This window comes from Scyliorhinus torazame, chromosome 2, assembly GCF_047496885.1.
Source record: "Scyliorhinus torazame isolate Kashiwa2021f chromosome 2, sScyTor2.1, whole genome shotgun sequence".
In the NCBI taxonomy this organism is placed as follows: domain Eukaryota; kingdom Metazoa; phylum Chordata; class Chondrichthyes; order Carcharhiniformes; family Scyliorhinidae; genus Scyliorhinus; species Scyliorhinus torazame.
This window is the reverse complement of record NC_092708.1, coordinates 116,448,391-116,472,430: the sequence shown is the minus strand read 5'-3', so window position 1 is coordinate 116,472,430 and position 24,040 is coordinate 116,448,391. Positions and strand designations below refer to the sequence as shown.

At 50.0% G+C, this 24,040-nt stretch overlaps 1 protein-coding gene across 5 annotated transcripts in view; it reads left to right on the top strand.

The window, feature by feature from the left end:
* Positions 1-24,040, top strand: part of ubr3 (ubiquitin protein ligase E3 component n-recognin 3) — a 606,570-nt gene that overhangs the window by 148,876 nt on the left and 433,654 nt on the right. For all 5 annotated transcript variants that reach the window (XM_072475854.1, XM_072475858.1, XM_072475857.1 and 2 more), the window contains exons 13-16: positions 632-721; positions 22,403-22,531; positions 22,662-22,714; positions 23,430-23,563. In XM_072475854.1, the coding sequence (XP_072331955.1) occupies positions 632-721; positions 22,403-22,531; positions 22,662-22,714; positions 23,430-23,563 (406 nt within the window). The remainder of the gene's footprint in view (positions 1-631; positions 722-22,402; positions 22,532-22,661; positions 22,715-23,429; positions 23,564-24,040) is intronic.

The following is a 24,040-nucleotide window of genomic DNA, read 5'->3' as shown; positions in this document are numbered from 1 at the left end:
AAACTTATGACCCCCACCATCCAGAAGAACAAGGGTGGTAGGTGCTCCAGAACACCAACTCCAGGTTCCCTTCCAAGGCACATATCTTTCGGATTTGGGACATATATTGCATTTCCTTCATCATCACCGGGTCAAAATCATAGTACTTCCAACCTAATGTGGGAGGTTTTTCACCACGTGGACTGCAGCAGCTCAAGAAGGCAGCTCAAAGCCACCATCTCGAGGGCTGCTAGGGATAAACAATGAATGAATGAGCCATTCAGTATGACTAACACAATTGTTAGTGATGTCCCCATTCCTGTAATTAAAATAAACTCTCTTCAAATGCAATGTAATCAGTGCTAAGATATGAAGTAGCTGTGTAAGGCATATCTTTGCTATACTGCTGCTAATGAAGACCAATAGAATTTTGTCTTTTAAATTGTTGCCGTGTATTGGTTTAATAGTTTGAATAACTTTACAAACAAATTTTGAAAGATGCACACTGCAACAGAAGATGCTTAATGATTATTTTATAATTTGTTAAATGTCATATTAATTGAAAAATAAATAATCGATTTAGGAATAATTTAACATATCCTCAACATTATGTTCCTATAATATGTATTTTGATGTCTTGACCATTTTACAGGCTATTAGATGTCAGCAATTGGATCTTGATTCACTTTTGCCAGATCAAGAGATGCTAATGAAAATGATGGTTCATCCACTTCAAATCCAGGTATTTTCATTTTTCTTGTCTGATTGTGGCACTTGTTCAGTCTACATGATATGCCTCCTGCAAATGTAGTGCTTCTTACTGATTACATTTCTGCTTGGGTTTTTTTTCTGGTGAAATTATTTGCACAACTGTAGAAATAACGGTGGCAAATTAAAATTCAAGGGACAGAAAATGTACGAAGAAGGGGGTGTAAAACTAACGAGAAGGAATTAATGAGTTCTTTTGAAAAATACCAATTTTGAATAACCAATTAGGAGAATATGCAAATTAAGGAAACAAGACTAACCAAGCAAATACTCTCTTGTATGTCATTCTGTTCTCCAATTGAAAGTTGCAACCCCCTAAAGAGTGTTTCAACCAAAAAATAAATGTCATGTTTCACAAAGCGTGACTAAACTCTTCAACAAATTGTTTTGCATATTTTTTTAAAACAGGAAGTCATGTTTACTTCAAAGCATTAGCCAATCTCAAATGTCTGGGCGTGGTTTGAGTTTCCCCCAAACTCCACAGCTCCCAGAACAAGTTGAACAACCATGTGTAGGAACATAGGAATTGGGAGCAGAAGTAGGCAATTCAGCTCTTCGGGCCTGCTCTGTCATTCAATCAGATCATGGCTGATCTCTCCCTGGTCTGTTCCCCATATAAGGAGACCAAAACTGGATACAACTGGATCCCCGGGCCGGAGAGTGGAGCTGAGTCCACAAAGATCAGCCATGATCTCATTAAATGGCGGAGCAGGCTCGAGGGGCCATATGGCCTACTCCTGTTCCTAGTTCTTATGTTCTTATATCTTTAACCCGGTTTTAAAATCAGAAATATATCTTATCTCCTTCTTGAAACCATTTAATGACTCAGACTCCACCGCACAGCGAGTTCCACAAATTCATCACCCTCTGCGAGAAGTGATTCCTCTTCATCTCAGTTTTAAATCTACCACCTCTCAACCGTTATCTGTGACCTCTCGTTCTAGATTGCCCCACTAGGGGGAACATTTGGTCTATGCTTACTTTCTCAATCCCTCTTAGTATTTTACATACCTTGATCAGAAAACCTCTCATTCTTCTGAGCACCAGCAAATATAAGCTCAAACTGTTCAATTTCTCCTCCTAAATCAGCCCTTTCATCCCCAAAATCAATCTGGTGAACCACCCCTGAACTGCCTCCAATGCTACCACGTCCGTCCTCATATAAGGAGACCAAAACTTGATACAAAGGTCCAGATGTGGTCTCGCCAACACCCTACACAATTGCAACAACACCTCTCTACTTTTATACTCCAGGCCTTTTGCAATAAATGCTAGAATTCCATTTGTATGCTGTACCTGCATACCGACTTTTTGCGATGCATGAACAAAGACACCCAGATCTCGGGCAGCACGGTGGCTGCCACACTGTGCCGAGGTCCCAGGTTCGATCCCGGCTTTGGGTCACTGTCCGTGTGGAGTTTGCACATTCTCCCCATGTTTGCCTGGGTTTCGCCCCACAGTCCGATGATGTGCAGGGTAGGTGGATTGGCACAATAAATTGTCCCTTAATTGGAAAAAATTAATTGGGTACTCTAAATTTGAAAAACAAAAGACACCCAGATCTCTCTGCCTAGACGCATTTTGAATCTGCTTTCCGTTTAGATAATTTGCCTTTATATTTTTTTGGTCAAAATCGATAATCTCACACTTATCCACATTAAACTCCATCTGCCAAATTTTGGCCCATTCTCCGAGCCTATCTATATCCATCTATAAACTTTTTATCGCCTCTTCACTGCTTGTTTTCCCACCTATTTTAGTATCATCTGCAAATTTTACTATGTTACACTCTGTCCCTGCCTGCGGATGATTTATATGCATTGTAAACAGCTGCGGTCCAAGGCCTGACCCCTGCAACACCCGACAAGTTACAGTTCACCAGCTAGAGAAGGATTCATTTATCCTGACCATCTGCTTTCTGTCAGTCAGCCAATCCTCAATCCAATCTAGCACTCTACCCCAATTCCCTGCAATCTGATCTTCTGGATCAGTCTTTTATACGGTACCTTGTGAAACGCCTTCTGGGAGTCGAGATATACCACATCCACAGGTTCCCCATTATCCACCTTGCTGGTTACATCCTCAAAGAACTCAAGCAACTGTCAAACATGACTTGCCCATCATGGACGGCACGGTAACACAATGGTTAGCACTGTTGTTTCACAGCACCAGGGTCTCAGGTTTGATTCCCGGCTTGGGTCACTGTCTGTGCGGAGTCTGCACGTTCTCCCTGTGTCTGGGTGGGTTTCCTCCCACAAGTCCAGAAAGACGTGCTGTTAGGTAATTTGGACATTCTGAATTCCCCCTCTGTGTACTCGAACAGGTGCCGGTGTGTGGCGACTTGGAGCTTTACACAGTAACTTCATTGCAGTGATAATGCAAGCCTTCTTGTGACAATAAAGATTTCTCTTTTCTCTTAAAACCATGCTGACAATGGTGGATTGAGCTATGTCTTTCCAAATGTTCTGTCATAGATTTTCTATGCATTCATGAGTTTTTTTCTCTCTAGGTTTTCTTTTTTAAAAAAATATATTTTATTAAAGTTTTCAAACACAATTTTTCCTCCTTACAAATCAACAATAACGGTAACACGATAACTAATAGATAACATTGTTTAAATAAAGTAGTGAACTAACAAAATAACACAAAATAGTGCTCCCCCCCCCCTCCAGCCCCTCCACCCCATCTAGAACAGAAACAGTTTACCCCCCCCCCCCCTCCCCCCTCTTTCTGGGCTGTGGCTGGCTATCGATTTTCCCCCTAACGTTCCGCTAGATAGTCGAGGAACGGTTGCCGCCGCCTGGAGAACCCCTGAGCCGATCCTCTCAGCGCAAACTTCATCCGTTCCAGTTTTATGAACCCTGCCATATCGTTTATCCAGGCCTCCACGCCGGGGGGTTTCGCTTCCTTCCACATGAGTAAAATCCTTCGCCGGGCTACCAGGGACGCAAAGGCCACAATATCGGCTTCTTTCGACTCCTGCACTCCCGGCTCATCCGCTACCCCAAATATAGCTAACCCCCAGCCTGGCTTGACCCGGACCTTCACCACCTTTGAGATCACTCTTGCCACTCCCCTCCAATACTCCTCCAGTGCTGGACACGACCAAACATATGTGTGTGGTTCGCCGGGCTTCCCCCGCACCTCCCGCACTCCGAAGAACCTGCTCAACCTCGCTCCCGTTATATGTGCTCTATGTAGCCCCTTAAATTGGATCAGGCTAAGCCTGGCACACGAGGAAGAGGAATTTACCCTACTTAGGGCATCAGCCCACAAACCCTCCTCAATCTCCTCCCCGAGCTCTTCTTCCCATTTTCCTTTCAGCTCTTCTACCAGTTCCTCCCCCTCTTCTCTCATCTCCCGGTATATTTTGGACACTTTGCCCTCCCCGACCCACCCCCCCGAAAGCACTCTATCCTGGATCCCCTGTGTCGGGAGCAGCGGAAATTCTCTCACCTGTTGTCTCGTGAACGCCCTCACCTGCATATACGTAAAGATATTCCCCGGAGGCAGCTCATACTTTTCCTCTAGCGCTCCCAAGCTCGCAAACGTCCCATCTATAAATAAGTCTCCCACTCTCCTAATTTCTGCCCGGTGCCAGCTCTGGAACCCTCCGTCCAACCTCCCTGGGGCAAACCTATGGTTGTTCCTGATCGGGGACCACACCGAGGCTCCCAACACACCCTTCTGTCGCCTCCATTGCCCCCAGATACTTAATGTTGCAGCCACCACTGGGTTCGTGGTAAACCTTTTTGGGGAGAGCGGCAGTGGCGCCGCCACCAGCGCTTTTAAGCTCGTTCCTTTCCAGGACGCCATCTCCAGCCTTTTCCACACCGCCCCCTCTCCCTCTTATCATCCACTTGCGGATCATCGCCACATTGGCGGCCCAGTAATAGTCGCACAATAGTCGGCAACGCCAGTCCCCCTCTGTCCCTGCTACGTTGCAGGAACCCCCTCCTTACCCTCGGGCCTTCCCTGCCCACACAAAGCTCATGATGCTCCTATCTATTTTCTTGAAAAAGGCCTTAGTGATCAATATGGGGAGACATTGAATCACAAATAGGAACCTCGGGAGGACCATCATTTTAATCGCCTGCACTCTGCCCGCCAGTGACAGCGGCAGCATATCCCACCTTTTGAAATCCTCTTCCATTTGCTCCACCAGCCGAGTCAGATTGAGTCTGTGTAAGGTTCCCCAGCTCCTGGCTATCTGAATCCCCAGGTATTGGAAGTTTCTTTCCACTCTCCTGAGCGGCAGGCCATCTATCCCTCTACTCTGGTCCCCAGGGTGTATTACGAAAAGCTCACTCTTCCCCATGTTAAGCCTATATCCTGAGAAATCTCCAAACTCCCTCAATATCTGCATAACCTCTGTCATCCTCCCCACTGGATCCGCCACATACAGCAGTAGGTCATCTGCGTAGAGTGACACTCGGTGATCCTCTCCCCCTCTAACCACCCTCTCCATTTCCTGGAGTCTCTCAGCACTATGGCCAGTGGTTCAATTGCCAGCGCGAACAGTAATGGGGACAGAGAGCACCCCTGTCTTGTTCCCCTATGTAACCGAAAATACTCCGATCTTTGCCGATTTGTGACTACACTTGCCATTGGGGCCCCATAGAGGAGTTTAACCCAGCTGATAAACCCCTCCCCGAACCCAAACCTCCTCAGCACCTCCCATAAATACTCCCACTCTACCCTATCAAATGCCTTCTCTGCATCCATTGCCACCACTATCTCTGCCTCCCCCTCTGCTGGGGCCATCATTATCACCCCCAATAGCCGTCGCACGTTGACATTCAATTGTCTCCCCTTTGTGAACCCTGTCTGATCTTCGTGCACCACCCCCGGGACACAATCCTCTATCCTCATTGTCAGCACTTTTGCCAACAACTTGGCGTCCACATTCAGGAGCGAGATAGGCCTATAAGACCCGCATTGCAGCGGATCTTTATCTCGCTTCAGGATTAGTGATATCGTCGCCTCCGACATTGTTGGGGGTAGAGTCCCTCCTTTGGCCTCGTTAAAGGTTCTTACCAGCAGCGGGGCCAACAAGTCCACGTATTTCCTGTAAAATTCCATCGGGAACCCGTCAGGTCCCGGGGCCTTCCCTGCCTGCATGTTCCCCAGCCCTTTGGTCACCTCGTCCACCCCAATTGGCGCCCCCAGGCCTGCCACCTCCTGCTCCTCCACCCTCGGGAACCTTAGTTAGTCCAGAAACTGCTGCATCCCCTCTTCCCTCCGGGGGTTGGGACCTGTATAACCTCTCATAAAAGTCTTAAACACCTCATTTACCTTCCCTGCTCTCCGCACCGTAGTTCCCGTTTCATCCCTAACTCCCCCTATTTCCCTCGCCGCTGTCCTCTTACGAAACTGGTGGGCCAACAGGCGACTCGCCTTTTCCCCATATTCATATCTCATCCCCTGTGCCTTCCTCCACTGTGCCTCTGCCTTCCCTGTGGTGAGCAGATCGACCTCCGTCTGGAGTCTTCGCCTCTCCCTATATAGTCCTTCGTCCGGGGCCTCCGCATATCTTTTATCCACACTCAAAATCTCCCCCAGTAATCTTTCCCTCTCTTTGGCCTCTGTTTTCCCCTTGTGAGCCCTGATGGAGATCAACTCTCCCCTGACCACCGCCTTCAGCGCTTCCCATACTACCCCCACTCGGACCTCCCCATCATCATTGGCCTCCAGATACCTTTCGATACATCCCCGCACCCTTCCGCAGACTCCCTCATCCGCCAATAATCCCACATCCAGTCGCCAGAGTGGGCGCTGTTCCCTCTCCTCTCCTAGTTCCAGATCCACCCAATGTGGGGCATGGTCTGAAACAGCTATGGCCGAGTACTCTGTTCCTTCCACCCTCAAAATCAGTGACCTTCCCAAAACGAAGAAATCTATCCGGGAGTATACCTTATGGACATGGGAGAAAAAGGAGAACTCCCCGGATCCACTCCCCCCATTTGGTCCATAAACCCCCTAAGCACCTTGGCCACTGCCGGCCTTGGATCTAGATCTATCTGACCCTGGGCCTAGCACGGTGTTGGAGTCCCCCCACCCCATTACCAGGTTTCCTACCTCCAGGTCCGGGATACGTCCCAGCATCCGCTTCATAAATCCCGCATCGTCCCAGTTCGGGGCATGTACATTGACCAGCACGACCTCCATTCCCTGCAGTCTGCCACTCACCATCACATATCTGCCACCGCTGTCCGCTACAATGTTCCTAGCCTCGAACGACACCCGTTTCCCCACCAATATGGCCACCCCTCTATTCTTTGCGTCCAGCCCCGAGTGGAACACCTGTCCCACCCATCCCTTCCTCAACCTAACCTCGTCTGCCACCTTCAGATGCGTCTCTTGAAGCATGTGTCTGCCTTCAGTCCTTTTAAGTGCGCGAACACTCGGGGCCCTCTTAATCGGCCCATTTAGGCCTCTCGCGTTCCATGTGATCAGCCGCAGCCCCCCTCCCCTGTCGACTAGCCATCACCCTCTCTGGGCCAGTCCCACGTCCCGGTCCCGCGCACCCACCCGTCCCCCAGGCGGCGCATTCCTGCCACGACCACCTTTTCTCTTACCAGCTCCCTTTTGATCTCAGCAGCAGCAACCCAGTTATCTCCTCTCTCTCTCTTCTTCTCCCCCCCCCCCCCCCCGCTAGATCCCCATCTAGCATGGTTACTCCCCCCATATTGCTTCCGAAAGTCAGCTGACTTCAACTGACCCCGGCTTCTCCCACTCTCTCCTTGACCCCCCCGTGTGTGGAACTCCCATCCTCCTTGCGCCTATCTTCCCGCCATCATCTCTCTGGCGCGGGAAACCCCCCCGCGCTTTCCTAGAACCATCCCGCCCCCTATGGCGCAGCTCCCCTTACAGCCCCGTTCCCATTCCCCATCCCCCGCCTGTGTCTTTTTCCCCCCCACCGGCGCCCACATTTCTGTGTCCCCCCCTGTCAAATACCGTCCCGATACAGTGAACCTCCCTTTCCCCAATTTACATCTCTATACATCAACATTGTCCTTTCCCCTCCAACATTAGTCCCTCAGTTCTGGTCCAGTTTCTCTTTTTGGATGAAGGTCCATGCTTCTTCCGAGGTCTCAAAATAGTAATGTCTATCCTGGTACGTGACCCATAATCGCGCCGGCTGCAACATCTCGAACTTTACTTTCTTCTTATGCAGCACCTCCTTGGTTCGATTGAAACTCGCCCTCCTTCTCGCCACCTCCGCGCTCCAGTCCTGATACACTCGCATCACCGCATTCTCCCATCTGCTACTTCGTACCTTCTTGGCCCAGCTCAAAACAACCTCTCTGTCGTTGAAGCGGTGAAATCGCACGACCATCGCCCTTGGTGGTTCTCCAGCCTTTGGTCTCCTCGCAGGGACCCGGTGGGCCCCTTCCACTTCCAAGGGGCCCGAGGGGGCCTCAGCTCCCATTAGCGAACGTAGCATCGTGCACGCATAAGCCCCGCCGTCAGCTCCTTCCACTCCCTCGGGGAGACCCAGGATCCGGAGGTTCTTTCTCCTTGATCTATTTTCCAGGACTTCAATTCTTTTGGTGCACTTCTTAAGAAGCGCCTCATGCGTCTGCGTTTTGACCGCTAGGCCCAGGATCTCGTCCTCGTTTTCAGTTACCTTCTGCTCCACCACACGGAGCTCTATCGACTGGGCCTTTTGTGTCTCTTTAAGCCCCTCGATTGCCTGTAGCATCGGGGCCAGCACCTCCTTTTTTAACACCTCCACACACCGTCTGAGAAATTCATCCTGGTCCGGTCCCCATGTCGCCTGGGCTCCCTCCGACGCCATCTTGTTTCTTTCTTTCCTCTGCCGCTGCCCACGAGGATCCTCCGTGATCTGGCCACCGCCGCCGGTCTTTTTCTTTCACACTGGGGGGGACTCCCTGTTGCTTCACCCCACACCGGATTTTGTCGTGAAAATTTCCCGTTGGGGCTTTCAAAAAGAGCCCGAACGTCCGTCAGAGCTGGAGCCGCCGAAACGTGCGGCTTAGCTGAGCATCGCCGCAACCGGAAGTCCCTCTAGGTTTTCTAACCATAAGCTTCATTTTCTCATTCTGTGACAACATTTCTATGCTCCTTTGGGTTTTAAATTGTCTTTAAAACCATCTGGAACACTTTGAAGTAATAACTTCAGTTAATTTTTCAGTAAGAGGAAACACAAAAAGAGTTAGTTCTAAGAGAAAATAACAGTAATTTTTGGAGAAATAAAACACTCGTCAATTTTTACTCCTGTAATTTCTTGATGTTTGTTATCGTGAAAGGTTTATGAGTAGTTTTCCGAAGCAGAATTATATATGATTTGGGAACAAATGATACTTAATGATAATTTTTTTTTTTTTGACGGGGGGGGGGGGGGATGGAGTGGTGACGGGGGGGATGGAGTGGTGACGGGGGGGATGGGGTGGTGACCGGGGGGGAATGGGGTGGTGACCGGGGGGAATGGGGTGGTGACCGGGGGGGAATGGGGTGGTGACCGGGGGGGAATGGGGTGGTGACGGGGGGGAATGGGGTGGTGACGGGGGGGAATGGGGTGGTGACGGGGGGGGGGGAATGGGGTGGTGACGGGGGGGGGGGGAATGGGGTGGTGACGGGGGAGGGATTGGGGTGGTGACGGGGGGGGGGGGGAGATTGGGGTGGTGGGGGGGGGATTGGGGTGGTGACGGGGGGGGGGGGGATTGGGGTGGTGATGGGGGTGGGATTGGGGTGGTGATGCGGGGGGATTGGGGTGGTGATGGGGGGGGGGATTGGGATGGTGACGGGGTGGGGAATTGGGGTGGTGACGGTGGGGGGGGGGGTATTGGGGTGGTGACGGGGGGGGGGGGATTGGGGTGGTGATGGGGTGGCGGATTGGGCTGGTGACGGTGGGGGGGGGATTGGGGTGGTGACGGTGGGGGGGGGGTGATTGGGGTGGTGACGGGGAGCACGGAGGGGCGGGAGTAGGGAGTCTGTTTCCCCTTTCAGCCTTTGAAGCCGTTCCATAAGTTACACCCCGTCTCCATCCCGCTGCCGGGCCGGCCGCTCTATATCCCGGTGTCTGTCTCTCACCCCGGCTCTACTGCTGCTCCTCTCCCGGTCACCCTTCCGCCGCCATATTGAACTAGTCACATGACTCAGACAGACCGTAGCAGCTGAGCCTGAACACTGCGAACTGTCAAAGCAGAGCTGTCGAGCGCAGTCTGACAGGTGACCGTGGGGGTCAGGGCACGGGGAGTCCTGACTGATAATTTTCAAGGTAAAATTAACTTGAGTTTACAATAAACAAGTTTGACATTCGGTCATCAGAAATTCATGGTGCTGGGGGTCTTCCGGTGGTGGAATGTAGGGGGAAGACTCGCACGAAGTGGCTCCGCTGGAGAACAGATCTTTTTCCCCCTTTTCTTTTGTTTAATAAATTTAGAGTACCCAATTCATTTTTTTTCCAATTAGGGGGCAATTTAGCATGATCAATCCACCTACCCTGCACATCTTTGGGTTGTGGGGGAGAAACCCATGCAAACAAGGGGAGAATGTGCAAACTCCACACAGACAGTGACCCAGAGCCGGGATCGAACCTGGGACCTCGGCGCCGTGAGGCAGAATGCTAACCACTGCGCCACTGTGCTGCCCTCTTTTCTCCTTTTCTTGGCGCCACGTGTAGTTTATTCTTTGGAAGCTTATGATAGTTATCGGGTAGAGTTCTCTCTTTGCTGAGATGCCCAGAAAAATCTAACGATAAGAACACTTAAAGCTTTAAGCAGAACTCGTCAATGGAGTCTGAAGCCTTTTGGGGCTCAATGGGAAGTAAGATGGCGAGTTAGTTTCTTGCTCTCCGTCCACTCCACTAACGGCCGAGGCTCTCACTAGTATTTTGGCGAAAGAGTTTGAGAAGCACTGACAAATCATGTTGGATGAGCTTAAAAGATCAATCGAAGAGGCCTTGGCCCCCATTCGAGTGGCTCTGGGAAAAACTAGTGAGACCGCCGGAGTCCATGGAATCACAATTGAGAGTATGGGGTTGGTTTTATCGGATTACAGGACTGGATTGCTGCACTGGAGTCCAGTCTGACTTCGATGGCTGGGACCAATAAATCGCTAAGAGCCAAGCTTACTGACCTGGGAAACAGGCTCAGAAGGTAGAATATCTGGAAGGTGGGGTTGCCGTAGGGAATTGAGGGCCATTCCCGCATGGAATATTTCTCGGACATGTTCCTCAAAATGGGTGTTGGTTGATTTGCATCCCCACCTGAATTGACATGGTCCATCGCTCACTGCGACTGAAACCTCGTGCTGAAGATCCACCCCATGCGGTGATTGTGTGATTCCAATGTTTTAACGAAGAAGAGAAGGTTCAGCGATGGGCAAGGGAACACTGCGATTTCAAGTGGGAAGGCCACTCCATTAGGCTATATCAGGACATGCATTTAATGGAGTAAAGGCCGCTCTGTACAAGAGTGGAGTCAAATTCGTGATTGTCTACCCAGCTCATCTGAGTCACGTTTGATGATAAAAACTATTTTTTCAACAGCCAGGAGATGCAGACACTTTTCTTAAAAGACACGGGTTGTGCGCTGCGTAATTTGGTTTATGGCTCTGTCGATGGGCATGTTGTATTGTTTGCATTTCTTGTTTTTTCTTGTTCTTGTCAGGGTTGTGTTCTTATTGCTTTGGATTCGATTTGAGGTTCTCTATTGTGTGGGGTTTTGTTTTTTATATTAATATATAGTGCTGCATTCTTCCAACCGACCGCCGCAACAACGCCATGGGTGAGACGCCGACAATGGAAAAGCCCACTGACCCCGCCCATAGTTTCCTTTTTTCAATGTTGTTCGACGTGACATTTAGTTGCTGTTAGGACATGCAAGTTAAATGGAGTTTTGGATTTTTTCATTTTATGCAAAGTACTGTGCACACCCCTGTCAGCATCAACGGGGCCGATGTGGAGATGGTTAGCAGGTTCAAATTCTTAGGGGTACACATCTCCAAAAATCTGTCCTGGTCCACCCACGTCGACGCTACCACCAAAAAAGCACAACAGCGCCTATACTTCCTCAGGAAACTAAGGAAATTCGGCATGTCCACATTAACCCTTAACAACTTTTAAAAAAAAATAATTTTTATGAAAGGTTTTCATAAAATATCAATAACAAAATGAGAAAGAAAAAAGAACCCAACAGGGTTAAGTACAAAACACAATCTATAAAAGCAACCCCCCAAACCCCCCCCGTACCTAAATAATAAATTAACATTAACACCCCGACTTAAGACAACAGGTGTATACACCCCCTCAGACCCTTCCAGTGTAAATAACATAAACAAAAATAAAGTAAACCCCCCCACCCTCCGAGCTGCTGCTGCCATTGACCAATGTCTAGCGTTCTGCCAGAAAGTCTTAAGAACGGTTGCCACCGCCTAAAGAACCCTTGTACCGACCCTCTCAAGGCGGATTTCACCCTCTCCAATTTAATGAACCCTGCCATATCACTGATCCAGGATTCCACGCTTGGGGGCCTCGTATCTTTCCACTGAAGGAGAATCCTTCGCTGGGCTACCAGGGACACAAAGGCCAGAATTCCGGCCTCTTTCGCCTCCTGCACTCCCGGCTCCTCTGCCACCCCAAATATTGCGAGCCCCCAGCCCGGTTTGACCCTGGATCCTACCACCCTCGACACCGTCCTCGCTACTCCCTTCCAAAATTCCTCCAGCGTTGGGCATGCCCAGAACATATGGGTGTGATTTGCTGGGCTCCCTGAGCACCTAACACACCTGTCCTCACCCCCAAAGAACCTGCTCATCCTTGTCCCGGTCATGTGTGCCCTGTGCAGCACCTTAAACTGTATGAGGCTGAGCCTCGCGCATGAAGAGGAAGAGTTCACCCTCCCTAGGGCATCTGCCCACGTCGCCCCCAGACTCGTACCCCCAGACTCCAGCCTCTTCCATGCAGCCCCCTCCCCCTCCATCACCCACTTGCGCACCATCGCCGTATTGGCGGCCCAGTAGTACCCACAGAGGTTGGGGAGTGCCAGCCCCCCCCATATCTCTACTCCGCTCCAGGAACACCCTTCTCACCCTCGGAGTCCCTCGCGCCCACACTAACCCCATTATACTCCTGTTAACCCGCCTGAAAAAGCCTTCGGGATAAACACGGGGAGGCACTAGAACAGGAACAAAAACCTTGGGAGCACCATCATTTTGATTTACTGCACCCTACCCACCAGGGACAGCGGCAACGCGTCCCACCTCTTGAACTCCTCCTCCATTTGCTCCACCAGCCTTGTAAAGTTAAGCCTATGCAGGGCCCCCCAGCTCCTGGCCACCTGGACCCCCAAATATCGGAAACTCCTCTCCGCCCTTTTTAGTGGGAGCTCGCCAATCCCCCTCTCCTGGTCCCCTAGCTGAACTACGAACAGCTCGCTCTTCCCCATATTGAGCTTGTACCCCGAAAAGTCCCCGAATTCCCTAAGCATCCTCATTACCTCTGGCATTCCTCCCACCGGGTCCGCCACATACAGCAGCAGGTCGTCCGCATAAAGCGACACCCTATGCTCCTCCCCACCCCGCACCAACCCCCTCCAGTTCCTCGACTCTCTCAGTGCCATAGCCAGGGGTTCAGTCGCCAGTGCGAAGAGCAGGGGGGACAGGGGACACCCCTGTCTCGTCCCTCGGTGCAACCAAAAGTACTCGGACCTCCTCCTATTTGTGGCCACAATCGCCATCGGGACCTCATACAACAACCTAACCCACCTGACAAACCCCTCCCCAAACCCGAACCTCTTCAGCACCTCCCACAGGTACCCCCACTCTACCCTATCGAAGGCTTTCTCAGCGTCCATCGCCACCACTATCTCCGCCTCCCCCTCCCTCGCCGGCATCATGATAACGTTCAATAGCCTCCGCACATTCGCGTTCAACTGTCTCCCCTTCACAAACCCCGTCTGGACTTCATGGATGATCTGCGGCACACAATCCTCAATCCTCGTGGCTAAGACCTTCGCCAGCACCTTGGCATCTACATTTAGCAAGAAAATCGGTCTGTAAGACCCACATTGCAGGGGATCCTTGACCCGCTTCAGGATCAAGGAGATCAGTGCCCGGGACATCGCCGGGGGTAAAGCCCCCCCCCCCCCTCCCTTGCCTCATTAAAGGTCCTAACTAACAGCGGGCCCAACAGGTCCATATACTTTTTATAGAACTCGACCGGGAAACCATCCGGCCCCAGTGCCTTCCCCGCCTGCATGCTTCCTATCCCTTTGATCAGCTCCTCCAGCCCAATCGGGGCCCCCAGTCCCACCACCAGTCCCTCTTCCACCTTTGGAAACCTCAATTGGTCCAGGAAACGGCCCATCCCTCCCTTCTCCCGTGGGGGCTCGGATCGGTACAATTCCTCGTAGAAGTCCCTGAAGACCCCATTGATGCCAACCCCACTCTGCACCACGCTCCCTCCCCTGTCCTTAACCCCCCCGATCTCCCTAGCTGCGTCCTGTTTCCGAAGCTGATGCGCCAGCATCCGGCTTGCCTTTTCCCCATACTCGTAGATCGCCCCCTGGGCCTTCTTCCACTGCACCTCCGTCTTCCTGGTCGCTATCAGCGCCCTACTCAAAATGAAAAAGTTGATTCGAGAATAAGCCTTATGGACATGTGAGAAGAATGAAAATTCCCTAGCCCCCGGCCTTGCAAATCTCCAAGGGTCCACCCCTCCCATTTGGTCCATAAATCCCCTCAACACTCTAGCCGCCGCCGGCTTCCTACCCGCCCTAGACCTGGAGCGATCCAGTGCAGGATCCAACACCGTGTTCAAGTCTCCCCCCATTATCAGGCCCCCCACTTCCAAGTCTGGGATCCGACCCAACATACGCCGCATAAAACCCGCATCGTCCCAGTTCGGAGCATACACATTGACCAGCACCACCCTCTCTCCCTGCAACTTACCACTTACCATTATGTACCTACCGCCATTATCTGCCACAATGCTCGACGCCTCGAATAACACTTTCTTTCCCACCAAGATCGCCACCCCTCGATTTTTGGCATCTAGCCCCGAGTGAAACACCTGACCTACCCACCCTTTCCTCAGTCTTACCTGGTCTGCCACCTTCAGGTGTGTCTCCTGGAGCATAACCACATCCGCCTTGAGCCCCTTCAGGTGCGCGAACACGCGGGCCCGCTTAACCGGCCCATTCAGTCCCCTTACATTCCAGGTTATCAGCCGGATTAGGGGGCTACCCACCCCCCTCCCCCGCCGACTAGCCATGACCCCTCCTCGGCAAGCCACACGCCCGCACCCCACACCCGGCCCGTTCCCCACAGCGGCATACCCCCGTCTCGACCCACCCCACTCGTTCCAGCTCCTCCTTGATCTTAGCAGCAGCACTCGATTCCCCCCCCCCCGGCTAGGACCCATCCTAGCTGGTTTACTCCCCCCATTGCACTTCCGCAAGTCAGCTGACTCCTGCTGACCCCGGCCACTCCTGCCTCCCCTTCGACTCCTCCCATTGTGTGGCACACCCTCCTCTCCCACTCCCCATTCACAGGCTCCCCCCCTCCGTTCTAAGCGCGGGAAACAATCCTCGCCTCCCCGCTCCCCCCAGTCTTCGGCGCGGGAAAAAAATCCCGCGCTCTCCACCTACCAGGCCCCGCCACCAACCAAAACAGTGCCCAACCCGCCCCATCCACCCTCCCCAACCCGAAAGAGAAAAACACCGAGAAAAAGAAACCCAAAAACAATGCAAAGGCCCCCCCCCCCCCCGAACCAAAAATAGGCATAACATATCCACCGCAGTCCCCAATCGCCCATCCCGACCCTCAGTCTGTGTCCAGCTTCTCAGCCTGAACAAAGGCCCACGCCTCCTCCTCCGGAGACTCAAAATAATGGTGCCGGTCCTTGTAGGTAACCCACAGTCGCGCCGGCTGCAACATGCCAAACTTCACCCCCTTCCTGTGCAGCACCGCCTTAGCTCGATTGTACCCGGCCCTCCTCTTCGCCACCTCCGCCCTCCAGTCCTGATATATCTGAACCTCCGCGTTCTCCCACCTGCTGCTCCTCTCCTTCTTGGCCCACCTGATCTCACACTCCCGATCGACGAACCGATGGAACCGCACCAGCACCGCCCGCGGAGGCTCGTTAGCCTTGGGCTTCCTCGCCAACACTCTATGGACCCCTTCCAGCTCCAGGGGCCCCTGGAAGGACCCCGCTCCCATCAGCGAGTTTAACATGGTGACCACATAGGCCCCCACGTCCAGCCCCTCCGGGAGGCCCAGAATCCGCAGATTCTTCCGCCTCGACCGATTCTCCATCTCCTCGAACCGCTCCTGCCATTTCTTGTGGAGCGCCTCGTGCGCCTCCACCTTTACCGCCAGGACTAAGATCTCGTCCTCATTGTCAGAGATCTTTTGTCGAGCCTCTCGGATCGCCACCCCCTGGGCCGTCTGTGTCTCCAGCAGCTTATCAATAGAAGCCTTCATCGGCTCTAGCAGGTCCTTTTTAATCTCTCTGAGGCAGCGCTGGATACCCTCCTGTTGCTCCTCCGCCCACTGCCTCCACGCTGCCTGGTCTCCTTTTGGCAGTGTTCGCTTCACCAATCTGCCCCAAAATGTCTGTGGAAACTCCTGAAAAAGATCTAAGTGTCCGTTCCAGACGGGAGCTGCCGAATGCGTGACCTACTCCTCCATGGCCGCCACCGGAAGCCTCGTCCCCGCTTCTTCAGTGGCCTTGGTGCGATCTTTTCACAGTTGTTCCCTCTGCTGTTAGAATTCACTTTTGATAAAGGTCCTCAGGTCAGTTTGCAGCTTTAAGCTTGCCCTTCCCCTGCTTGCATGCTGGAAGGGGCCCTGTTTATCCTGTTGCAGCCAAATCTTTTACTGTTTCTGCCGGGTCTGGTAGCCAAAAGACATAACATTCCTGGGGGACACTGTCAGGGGAATGCCGCAGTCTTCCTGCCACACCGGGAAATGTCAAACAAATGCCGTGGGGGCCCTGTAAAAGAGCCCAAAAGTCCGTTCCAAGCGGGAGCTACTGAATATGCGACCAAGCTCTGCATAGCCGCACCCAGAAGTCACTCTTAACAACTTTTACAGATGCACCATAGAAAGCATGCTATCTGGCTGCATCACAGTCTGGTATGGCAACTGCTCTGCCCAAGACCACAAGAAACTTCAGAGAGTCGTGAACCACAGCCCAGTCCATCACACAAACCTGCCTCCCATCCATTGACTCCATCTACGACTCCATCTACACCTCCCACTGCCTGGGGAAAGCGAGCAGCATAATCAAAGACCCCTCCCACCCGGCTTACTCACTCTTCCAACTTCTTCCATCGGACAGGAGATACAAAAGTCTGAGAACATGCACGAACAGACTCAAAAATAGCTTCCCCGCTGTTACCAGACTCCTAAACGACTCTCTTATGGACTGACTTGATTAATACTACAGCCCTGTATGTTTCACCCAATGCCAGTATTTATGCCGTTACATTGTGTACCTTGTGTTGCCCTATTATGTATTTTCTTTTTTCTTTTCTTTTCATGTACATAGATACATAGGCGATAGGAGCAGGAGGAGGCCTTTTGGCCCTTCGAGCCTGCTCCGCCATTCATCACGATCATGGCTGATCATCCAACTCAATAGCCTAATCCTGCTTTCTCCCCATAGCCTTTGATCCCATTCTCCCCAAGTGCTATATCTAGCCGCCTCTTGACAGGATCAGGGGTGAGCTGGCAAGGTGGATACAGAACTGGCTAGGCCATAGAAGGCAGAGAGTAGCAATGGAGGGATGCTTTTCTCATTGGAGGGCTGTGACCAGTGGTGTTCCACAGGGATCAGTGCTGGGACCTTTGCTCTTTGTAGTATATATAAATGATTTGGAGGAAAATGTAACTGGTCTGATTAGTAAGTTTGCAGACGACACAAAGGTTGGTGGAATTGCGGATCGCGATGAGGACTGTCGCAGAATACAGCAGGATTTAGATTGTTTGGAGACTTGGGCGGAGAGATGGCAGATGGAGTTTAATCCGGACAAATGTGAGGTAATGCATTTTGGAAGGTCTAATGCAGGTAGGGAATATACAGTGAATGGTAGAACCCTCAAGAGTATTGAAAGTCAAAGAGATCTACGAGTACAGGTCCACAGGTCATTGAAAGGGGCAACACAGGTGGAGAAGGTAGTCAAGAAGGCATACGGCATGCTTGCCTTCATTGGCCGGGGCATTGAGTATAAGAATTGGCAAGTCATGTTGCAGCTGTATAGAACCTTAGTTAGGCCACACTTGGAGTATAGTGTTCAATTCTGGTCGCCACACTACCAGAAGGATGTGGAGGCTTTAGAGAGTGTGCAGAAGAGATTTACCAGAATGTTGCCTGGTATGGAGGGCATTAGCTATGAGGAGCGATTGAATAAACTCGGTTTGTTCTCACTGGAACGAAGGAGGTTGAGGGGAGACCTGATAGAGGTATACAAAATTATGAGGGGCATAGACAGAGTGGATAGTCAGAGGCTTTTCCCCAGGGTAGAGGGGTCAATTACTAGGGGGCATAGGTTTAAGGTGAGAGGGGCAAGGTTTAGAGTAGATGTACGAGGCAAGTTTTTTACGCAGAGGGTAGTGGGTGCCTGGAACTGGCTACCGGAGGAGGTAGTGGAAGCAGGGACGATAGTGACATTTAAGGGGCATCTTGACAAATATATGAATATGATGGGAATAGAAGGATACGGACCCAAGAAGTGTAGAAGATTGTAGTTTAGTCGGGCAGCATGGTCGGCACGGGCTTGGAGGGCCAAAGGGCCTGTTCCTGTGCTGTACATTTCTTTGTTCTTTGTTCTATATTCAATGATTTAGCATCAACTACTTCTTGTGGTAATGAATTCCACTGGCTCACCACTCTTTGGGTGAAGAAATGTCTCCTCATCTCTGTCCTCATCTCACCTCGGTAAACAAAATCCAAATCAAAATGTGTTTTTCTCTTTCTCCAGTTGGGAGTCTCCCTGCTAACTAGGGAGTTAATTAACGGGAGTGGGTTTGGAGGGTATGCTGTAGCTCATTATAATCGCTTTTTCGAAAATGAGCTTTGAGGTTTTGTTTTGTTTTGTTAAATGCAGGTTTTAATTTTAGGATAAGTCTTTGTTTGCCTCGCTTTCATTAGTGTTTGGGTGTGATCACATTCAATGGTGATGGTGTTTTTGGGAGGGGAGGGGAGGGGATGGGTGGGGGTAGTTTGCTGATGGTATCTGTTGGTTTTTCTTTGTCTAGGCCTCCCATGCATTTTGTTTATTTTTTGGAAAAAGGACTTGGGAATGAAGATCGGTATGGATTTAAACAAGAAGAGGAGCCTTGGCAGTGCGTTCATCTTGATTGTCTGCACACTTCCCGCCAGGGAAAGCGGGAATGCATCCCATCTCTATCGGTCCCTTTTTACCGACGAACAGTGACAGCCGTGTGTACCATCTACAAGATGCACTGCAGTAACTCACCAATGTTCCTTAGACAGCACCGTCCAAACTCACGACCATTACCATCTAGAAGGACAAGAGCAGCAGATGCCTGGGAACCCTACCACCTAGGGTTTCCCTCTAAATCACTCGCCACCCTGACTTGGAAATACATTGCTGTTCCTCCACTGTCCCCAGGGCAACGTCCCTCCTCCACTGTCCCCGGGGCAACGTCCCGGAACTCCCTCCCATCAGCACAGTGGGTGTACCTACACCTCAAGGATGGCAGCGGTTCAAGAAAGCAACTCACCACCCTTGTGAAGGGCAACTGGGGATGGGCAATAAATACTGGCCTAACTAGCGACGCCCACATCCTGTAAAAATGAATTTCAAAAAACCTCCTCCGCCAGACTGGTCAGATTCCACTTGTGGATCCATGTCCAATCGTGGGCTATCTGGATCCCCAGGTAGCGAAATGTGTTTTGTGCTATTTTAAATGGGAGACCTTCCAGCTCCGCCCCTCCCCTCCTCGGGTTCACTGGGAAGACCTCATTTTTGCCCAGGTTCAGTTTGTAGCTCCAGAAAGCCCCAAACACTTCCAGAAGCATCTTGAATTCTTTCATGCTGTGCGAGATGTAGAGGAGCAGATCATCCGCATGGAGTGAGACTTTGTGCCCTTTGCCTCCTGTTCAGATGTCCTTCCAACCTCTTGCGTCTCGCAGGACGACTGCCAGGCCTTCAATTGCCAGAGCGAACAGGAGCAGAGACCGCAGGCATCCCTGCCTGGTGTCTCTGTGCAACTGGAAGTATTCAGAGCTGGCGGTGTTAGTCCGAACGCTTGCCGTAGGTGTGTCGTACAGGAGTTTCACCCATGAGGTAAACCTTGTCCCTAGCCAAACCCGCCCAAGTATCTCAATGAGGCACTTCCATTCGACTCTGTTGTAGGCCTTTTCTGCGTCCAGGGAGATGATCACCTCTGGTGTTTTCTCTCCCCCGTTGGGATTTGTATCACATTCTGCAGGCGTCTGATTTTCGCAGTTAGCTGTCTACCCTTGCCAAAGCCTGTCTGGTCCTCCGCGACTGTCTCTGGTACGCAGTTCTCCAGTCTCCTGGCCATGACCTTTGCGAGTACTTTTGCATCCACATTGAGCAGCGAAATGGGTCTGTATGATCCACATTCCGTTGGGTTTTTGTCTTTTTGGGTATGAACGATATGGTGGCCTGTGTTCGCATTGGAGGCAAGGTGCCCCTCACTAGCGAGTCTGAGAACATCACCCGTAGGTGTGGGGTGAGAGCCGGTGTACATTTTTTGTAGATGTCCGCCGGGAACCCGTCCAGTCCCTGCCCCTTCCCTGCCTGCATGGAGTTGATGCTCCCCATGACCTCTTCCAGTTCTATTGGTGTTTCCATCACCCCATTCTGTCGTCCCCCACAACTGGCATGTCCAGTTAATCGAGGAACCGTTTCACCCCCGAGTCCCCAAGGTGTACAGTCCCCAGAAAAGGCCTCAAATGGTTTGTTGACCTTTTGTTTGGTTCGGCTACCAGTCGCCTCTGCTGTCCTTTACCTGGGCAATTTTCCTCGTGGCTGCTTGCTTCCTCAGCTGGTGAGCCAGCAGGCGGCTAGCTTCTCTCCATGTTCATAAAAAGGCCCCCCGTGCCTGGTGGAGTTGATGCACTGCTTTCCCGATGGATAGCAGGTTAAAGTCCTTTTGTAGCTTTTTCCTCTCCGTCAGAAGCTCTACGGTCGGGGCTTCGGAGTACTGTGTGTACAACCACCATGTGTATGTGTGTACAATCCCCGGGTGTGTGTATACAACCACCGCGTAACTTCTTCTGGCCCTCAGCCAATATCAGCATTTCTTCACCTTCTGGATGATGCATTCTGCGCCTCCAGCCTCTGCTCCACTCGCTTTAGGGCAGCCTGGATCGGCTCTGCCAATTTAGCCAAGGATTCCAAGGACTCCTTCCTCAGCTACTGGAATTTAGCTGTCAAAAATTGAAACGTGGCTCCCCCACATGAGTGAGTGAGTATCCTGAACCTGAGAGTGAGCTGGACTCACACACTCACACCCTTTCACACCCTAATTGTGGTCTTTATTTTACATTTTTAAAGTTAATTTATTATGATTTTTATTTTTCTCAGCAAGTTGTTTCTTTTCATATGTCAGCTTTTTGTTTGCCATTAATGTTAACATTGTGCCAAAGCTTATCTTTCGAATATTTGATCATCGGTCCCCCTGAGTATGAGGAAAATTGAAATGTGTCTCCCCCACATGAAAAGGTCGGACAAACCTGTTATAAAGCGACACCGTGAGATCTTTTGATGTTGCAGTAAAAGTATTAAATTATTCAAGTGAAGGAAAATTATTCTAGTTTATGGAAAAAAAGGAATTGAAACTGGGGCAGATGCTAGTAAATATTTTTCAAATTTGAGCAACGTAAAAAAAGTAGTGCTTGCGCATTTAGAAAGAATTGTAGAAATGTTTTCATTTTGGAGTAGTTTATGAACTCCTCCAGAAAAGCTCCATTGATGTGCTTTGGTTGGGTGCTGAATGATCTTCCCTTCACTGGAAATAACTGGTCTGAACGAGGCAAAATCCTGGTGAGACCTGGTTTCAGAATTTGGTACCACGGACAGCAAGGTGGCACAGTGGTTAACACTGCTGCCTCACAGCTCCAGGGACCTGGGTTCAATTCTGGCCTTGGATGACTGTCTGTGTGATGTTTACACTTCCTCCCCGTGTCTGCTTGGGTTTCCTCCGGGTGCTCCGGTTTCTACCCACAGTCCAAAAATGTGCAGGTTAGCTGGATTGGTGATGCTAAATTTCCCCTTGGTGTCCAAAAAGGTTAGGTCATGTTACTGGGTTACGGGGATAGGGTGAAGGCGTGGGCTTAAGTAGGGTGCTGATTCCAAGGGTTGGTGCAGACTTTATGGGCCGAATGGATTCTTTCTGCACTGTAAATTCTATGATTCTAAATTAAATACCTTGACACATAACTTAGAGGAGCTTCTTCATCCAAATTCTGAAAATCGACACATTATTAAAATTTGTGTGTACACATGTATTTAATCTATTGTGATAATTTTACAATTGAATTTAAAAATAAAGCTTCCAAACGTGTAGACAGGCTAGCACGAGAGAGATGGTTAATCTTGTGTACAAGTCAATCAGCTTTTTTGGTCTCTGTCTGATGGGTTATTAAATGTGTGAATTAAGAACTGAGTGGCTATTATTTTTTTTTTAGGCCAGTCTATCGGAGATACACAGCAACATGTGGGTTAGAAATGGTCTGCAGATTAAAGGGCAGGCTATGACTTACGTGCAGTCCCACTTTTGCAACTCTATGATTGATCCTGATATCTTCCTTCTGCAGGTATGCTTAAGTTTGACGCCTTGAGATTTGCTGGGATTCAAGTATGATGTAAAACATAATCAATGTATCTGTTTAAATTGTTTAATTGCAGAAGATAAAAATGTTTTGAATATCTTTTTATTTCTCCTAGATTTGTGCTTCTAGACTGGACCCAGATTATTTTGTTTCATCTGTTTTTGAAAGGTGAGCACGAAAAATGATGTGCCAGGATTTTTTAATTCACGGAATTTGTGATTCTCAGAAACATCTGGTTATCTAGCTTGCAATTATATACTTGGGTATTATTTGTGAATATGTAGATATTGAGAAATATCCCAATAAAACCAATAAAGGCCACTTTTGTTGAAGCATAAGGAATTGGAATTGCCCACGTCTGCATTATTCCAATCTTAGCCAGGGCAAAGATGGAAGCCAAAACTACCTTCAGTGGACTTTCTAAAAAACAAAGTAGATCATAGTGGGAAAGAATGGCATTGATTTTTTAAAAATGTGTGAAGAACATAACAAATGCTTGACATAGCATTTATGTCATTGCAATTATAACACACTTAAGACATTATTAAAATTTTTTTTTAGAGTACCCAATTCATTTTTCCAATTAAGGGGCAATTTAGCGTGACCAACCCACCTACCCTGCACATCTTTGGGTTGTGGGGGCGAAACCCACGCAAACACGGGGAGAATGTGCAAACTCCACTCGGACAGCGACCCAGAGCCAGGATCGAACCTGGGACCTCGGCGGTGTGAGGCAGCAGTGCTACCCACTGCACCACTGTGCGACCTCACTTAAAACATTATTAAAATTTTTGAGGCTAAGGTGTTTTTACAAATATAAACACATTTTTTTTGCTAATTACGGCAGTTTTATCTTTATGTCAAATTTTATGCCTTTGTCTAGATTTAAAGTGGTGGATTTACTGACAATGGCATCACAACATCAAAATGCAGCACTTGATACAGAACATGAAAGGTCTATGCTTGAGGGAGCCTTAACTTTCTTGGTTATTTTGCTGAGTCTTCGCATTCATTTAGGTAAGGTTGTACAGAAATTTACATGTTTTTATGAAAACAAATTCTGGTTTGGGTGGGTGGGGTGCAATCCCATTTCCCTCCAGTTATGGCCCATTGTTGCTGCAAGCAGTAAAGAAGCCAAGTGGTACATTGGCCTTCATCACAAGGGGTTTTAAGTACAGAAGTAAAGATGCCTTGCTGCAATTGTTTTGAGCCTTGGTGAGACCGAACATGGAGTATTGTGTACAATTTTGGTCTCCTTATCTAAAGAAGGATGTACTTGCCATTGAGGGAGTGCAATGGAAGTTCACCAGATTAAACCCTGGGGTGGTTTTATGAGGAGTGATTGAGGAAACTGGGCCTGTATTCTTTAGAGTTGCGAAAGATCTCACTGACACTTAAAAAAGTCTTAGTGGTGGTACAGGGTGGATGTAGATAGGATGCTTCCGCTGGCTGGTGAATCTGGAGCCAGGGGACATAATTCCAGAATAGAGGCAG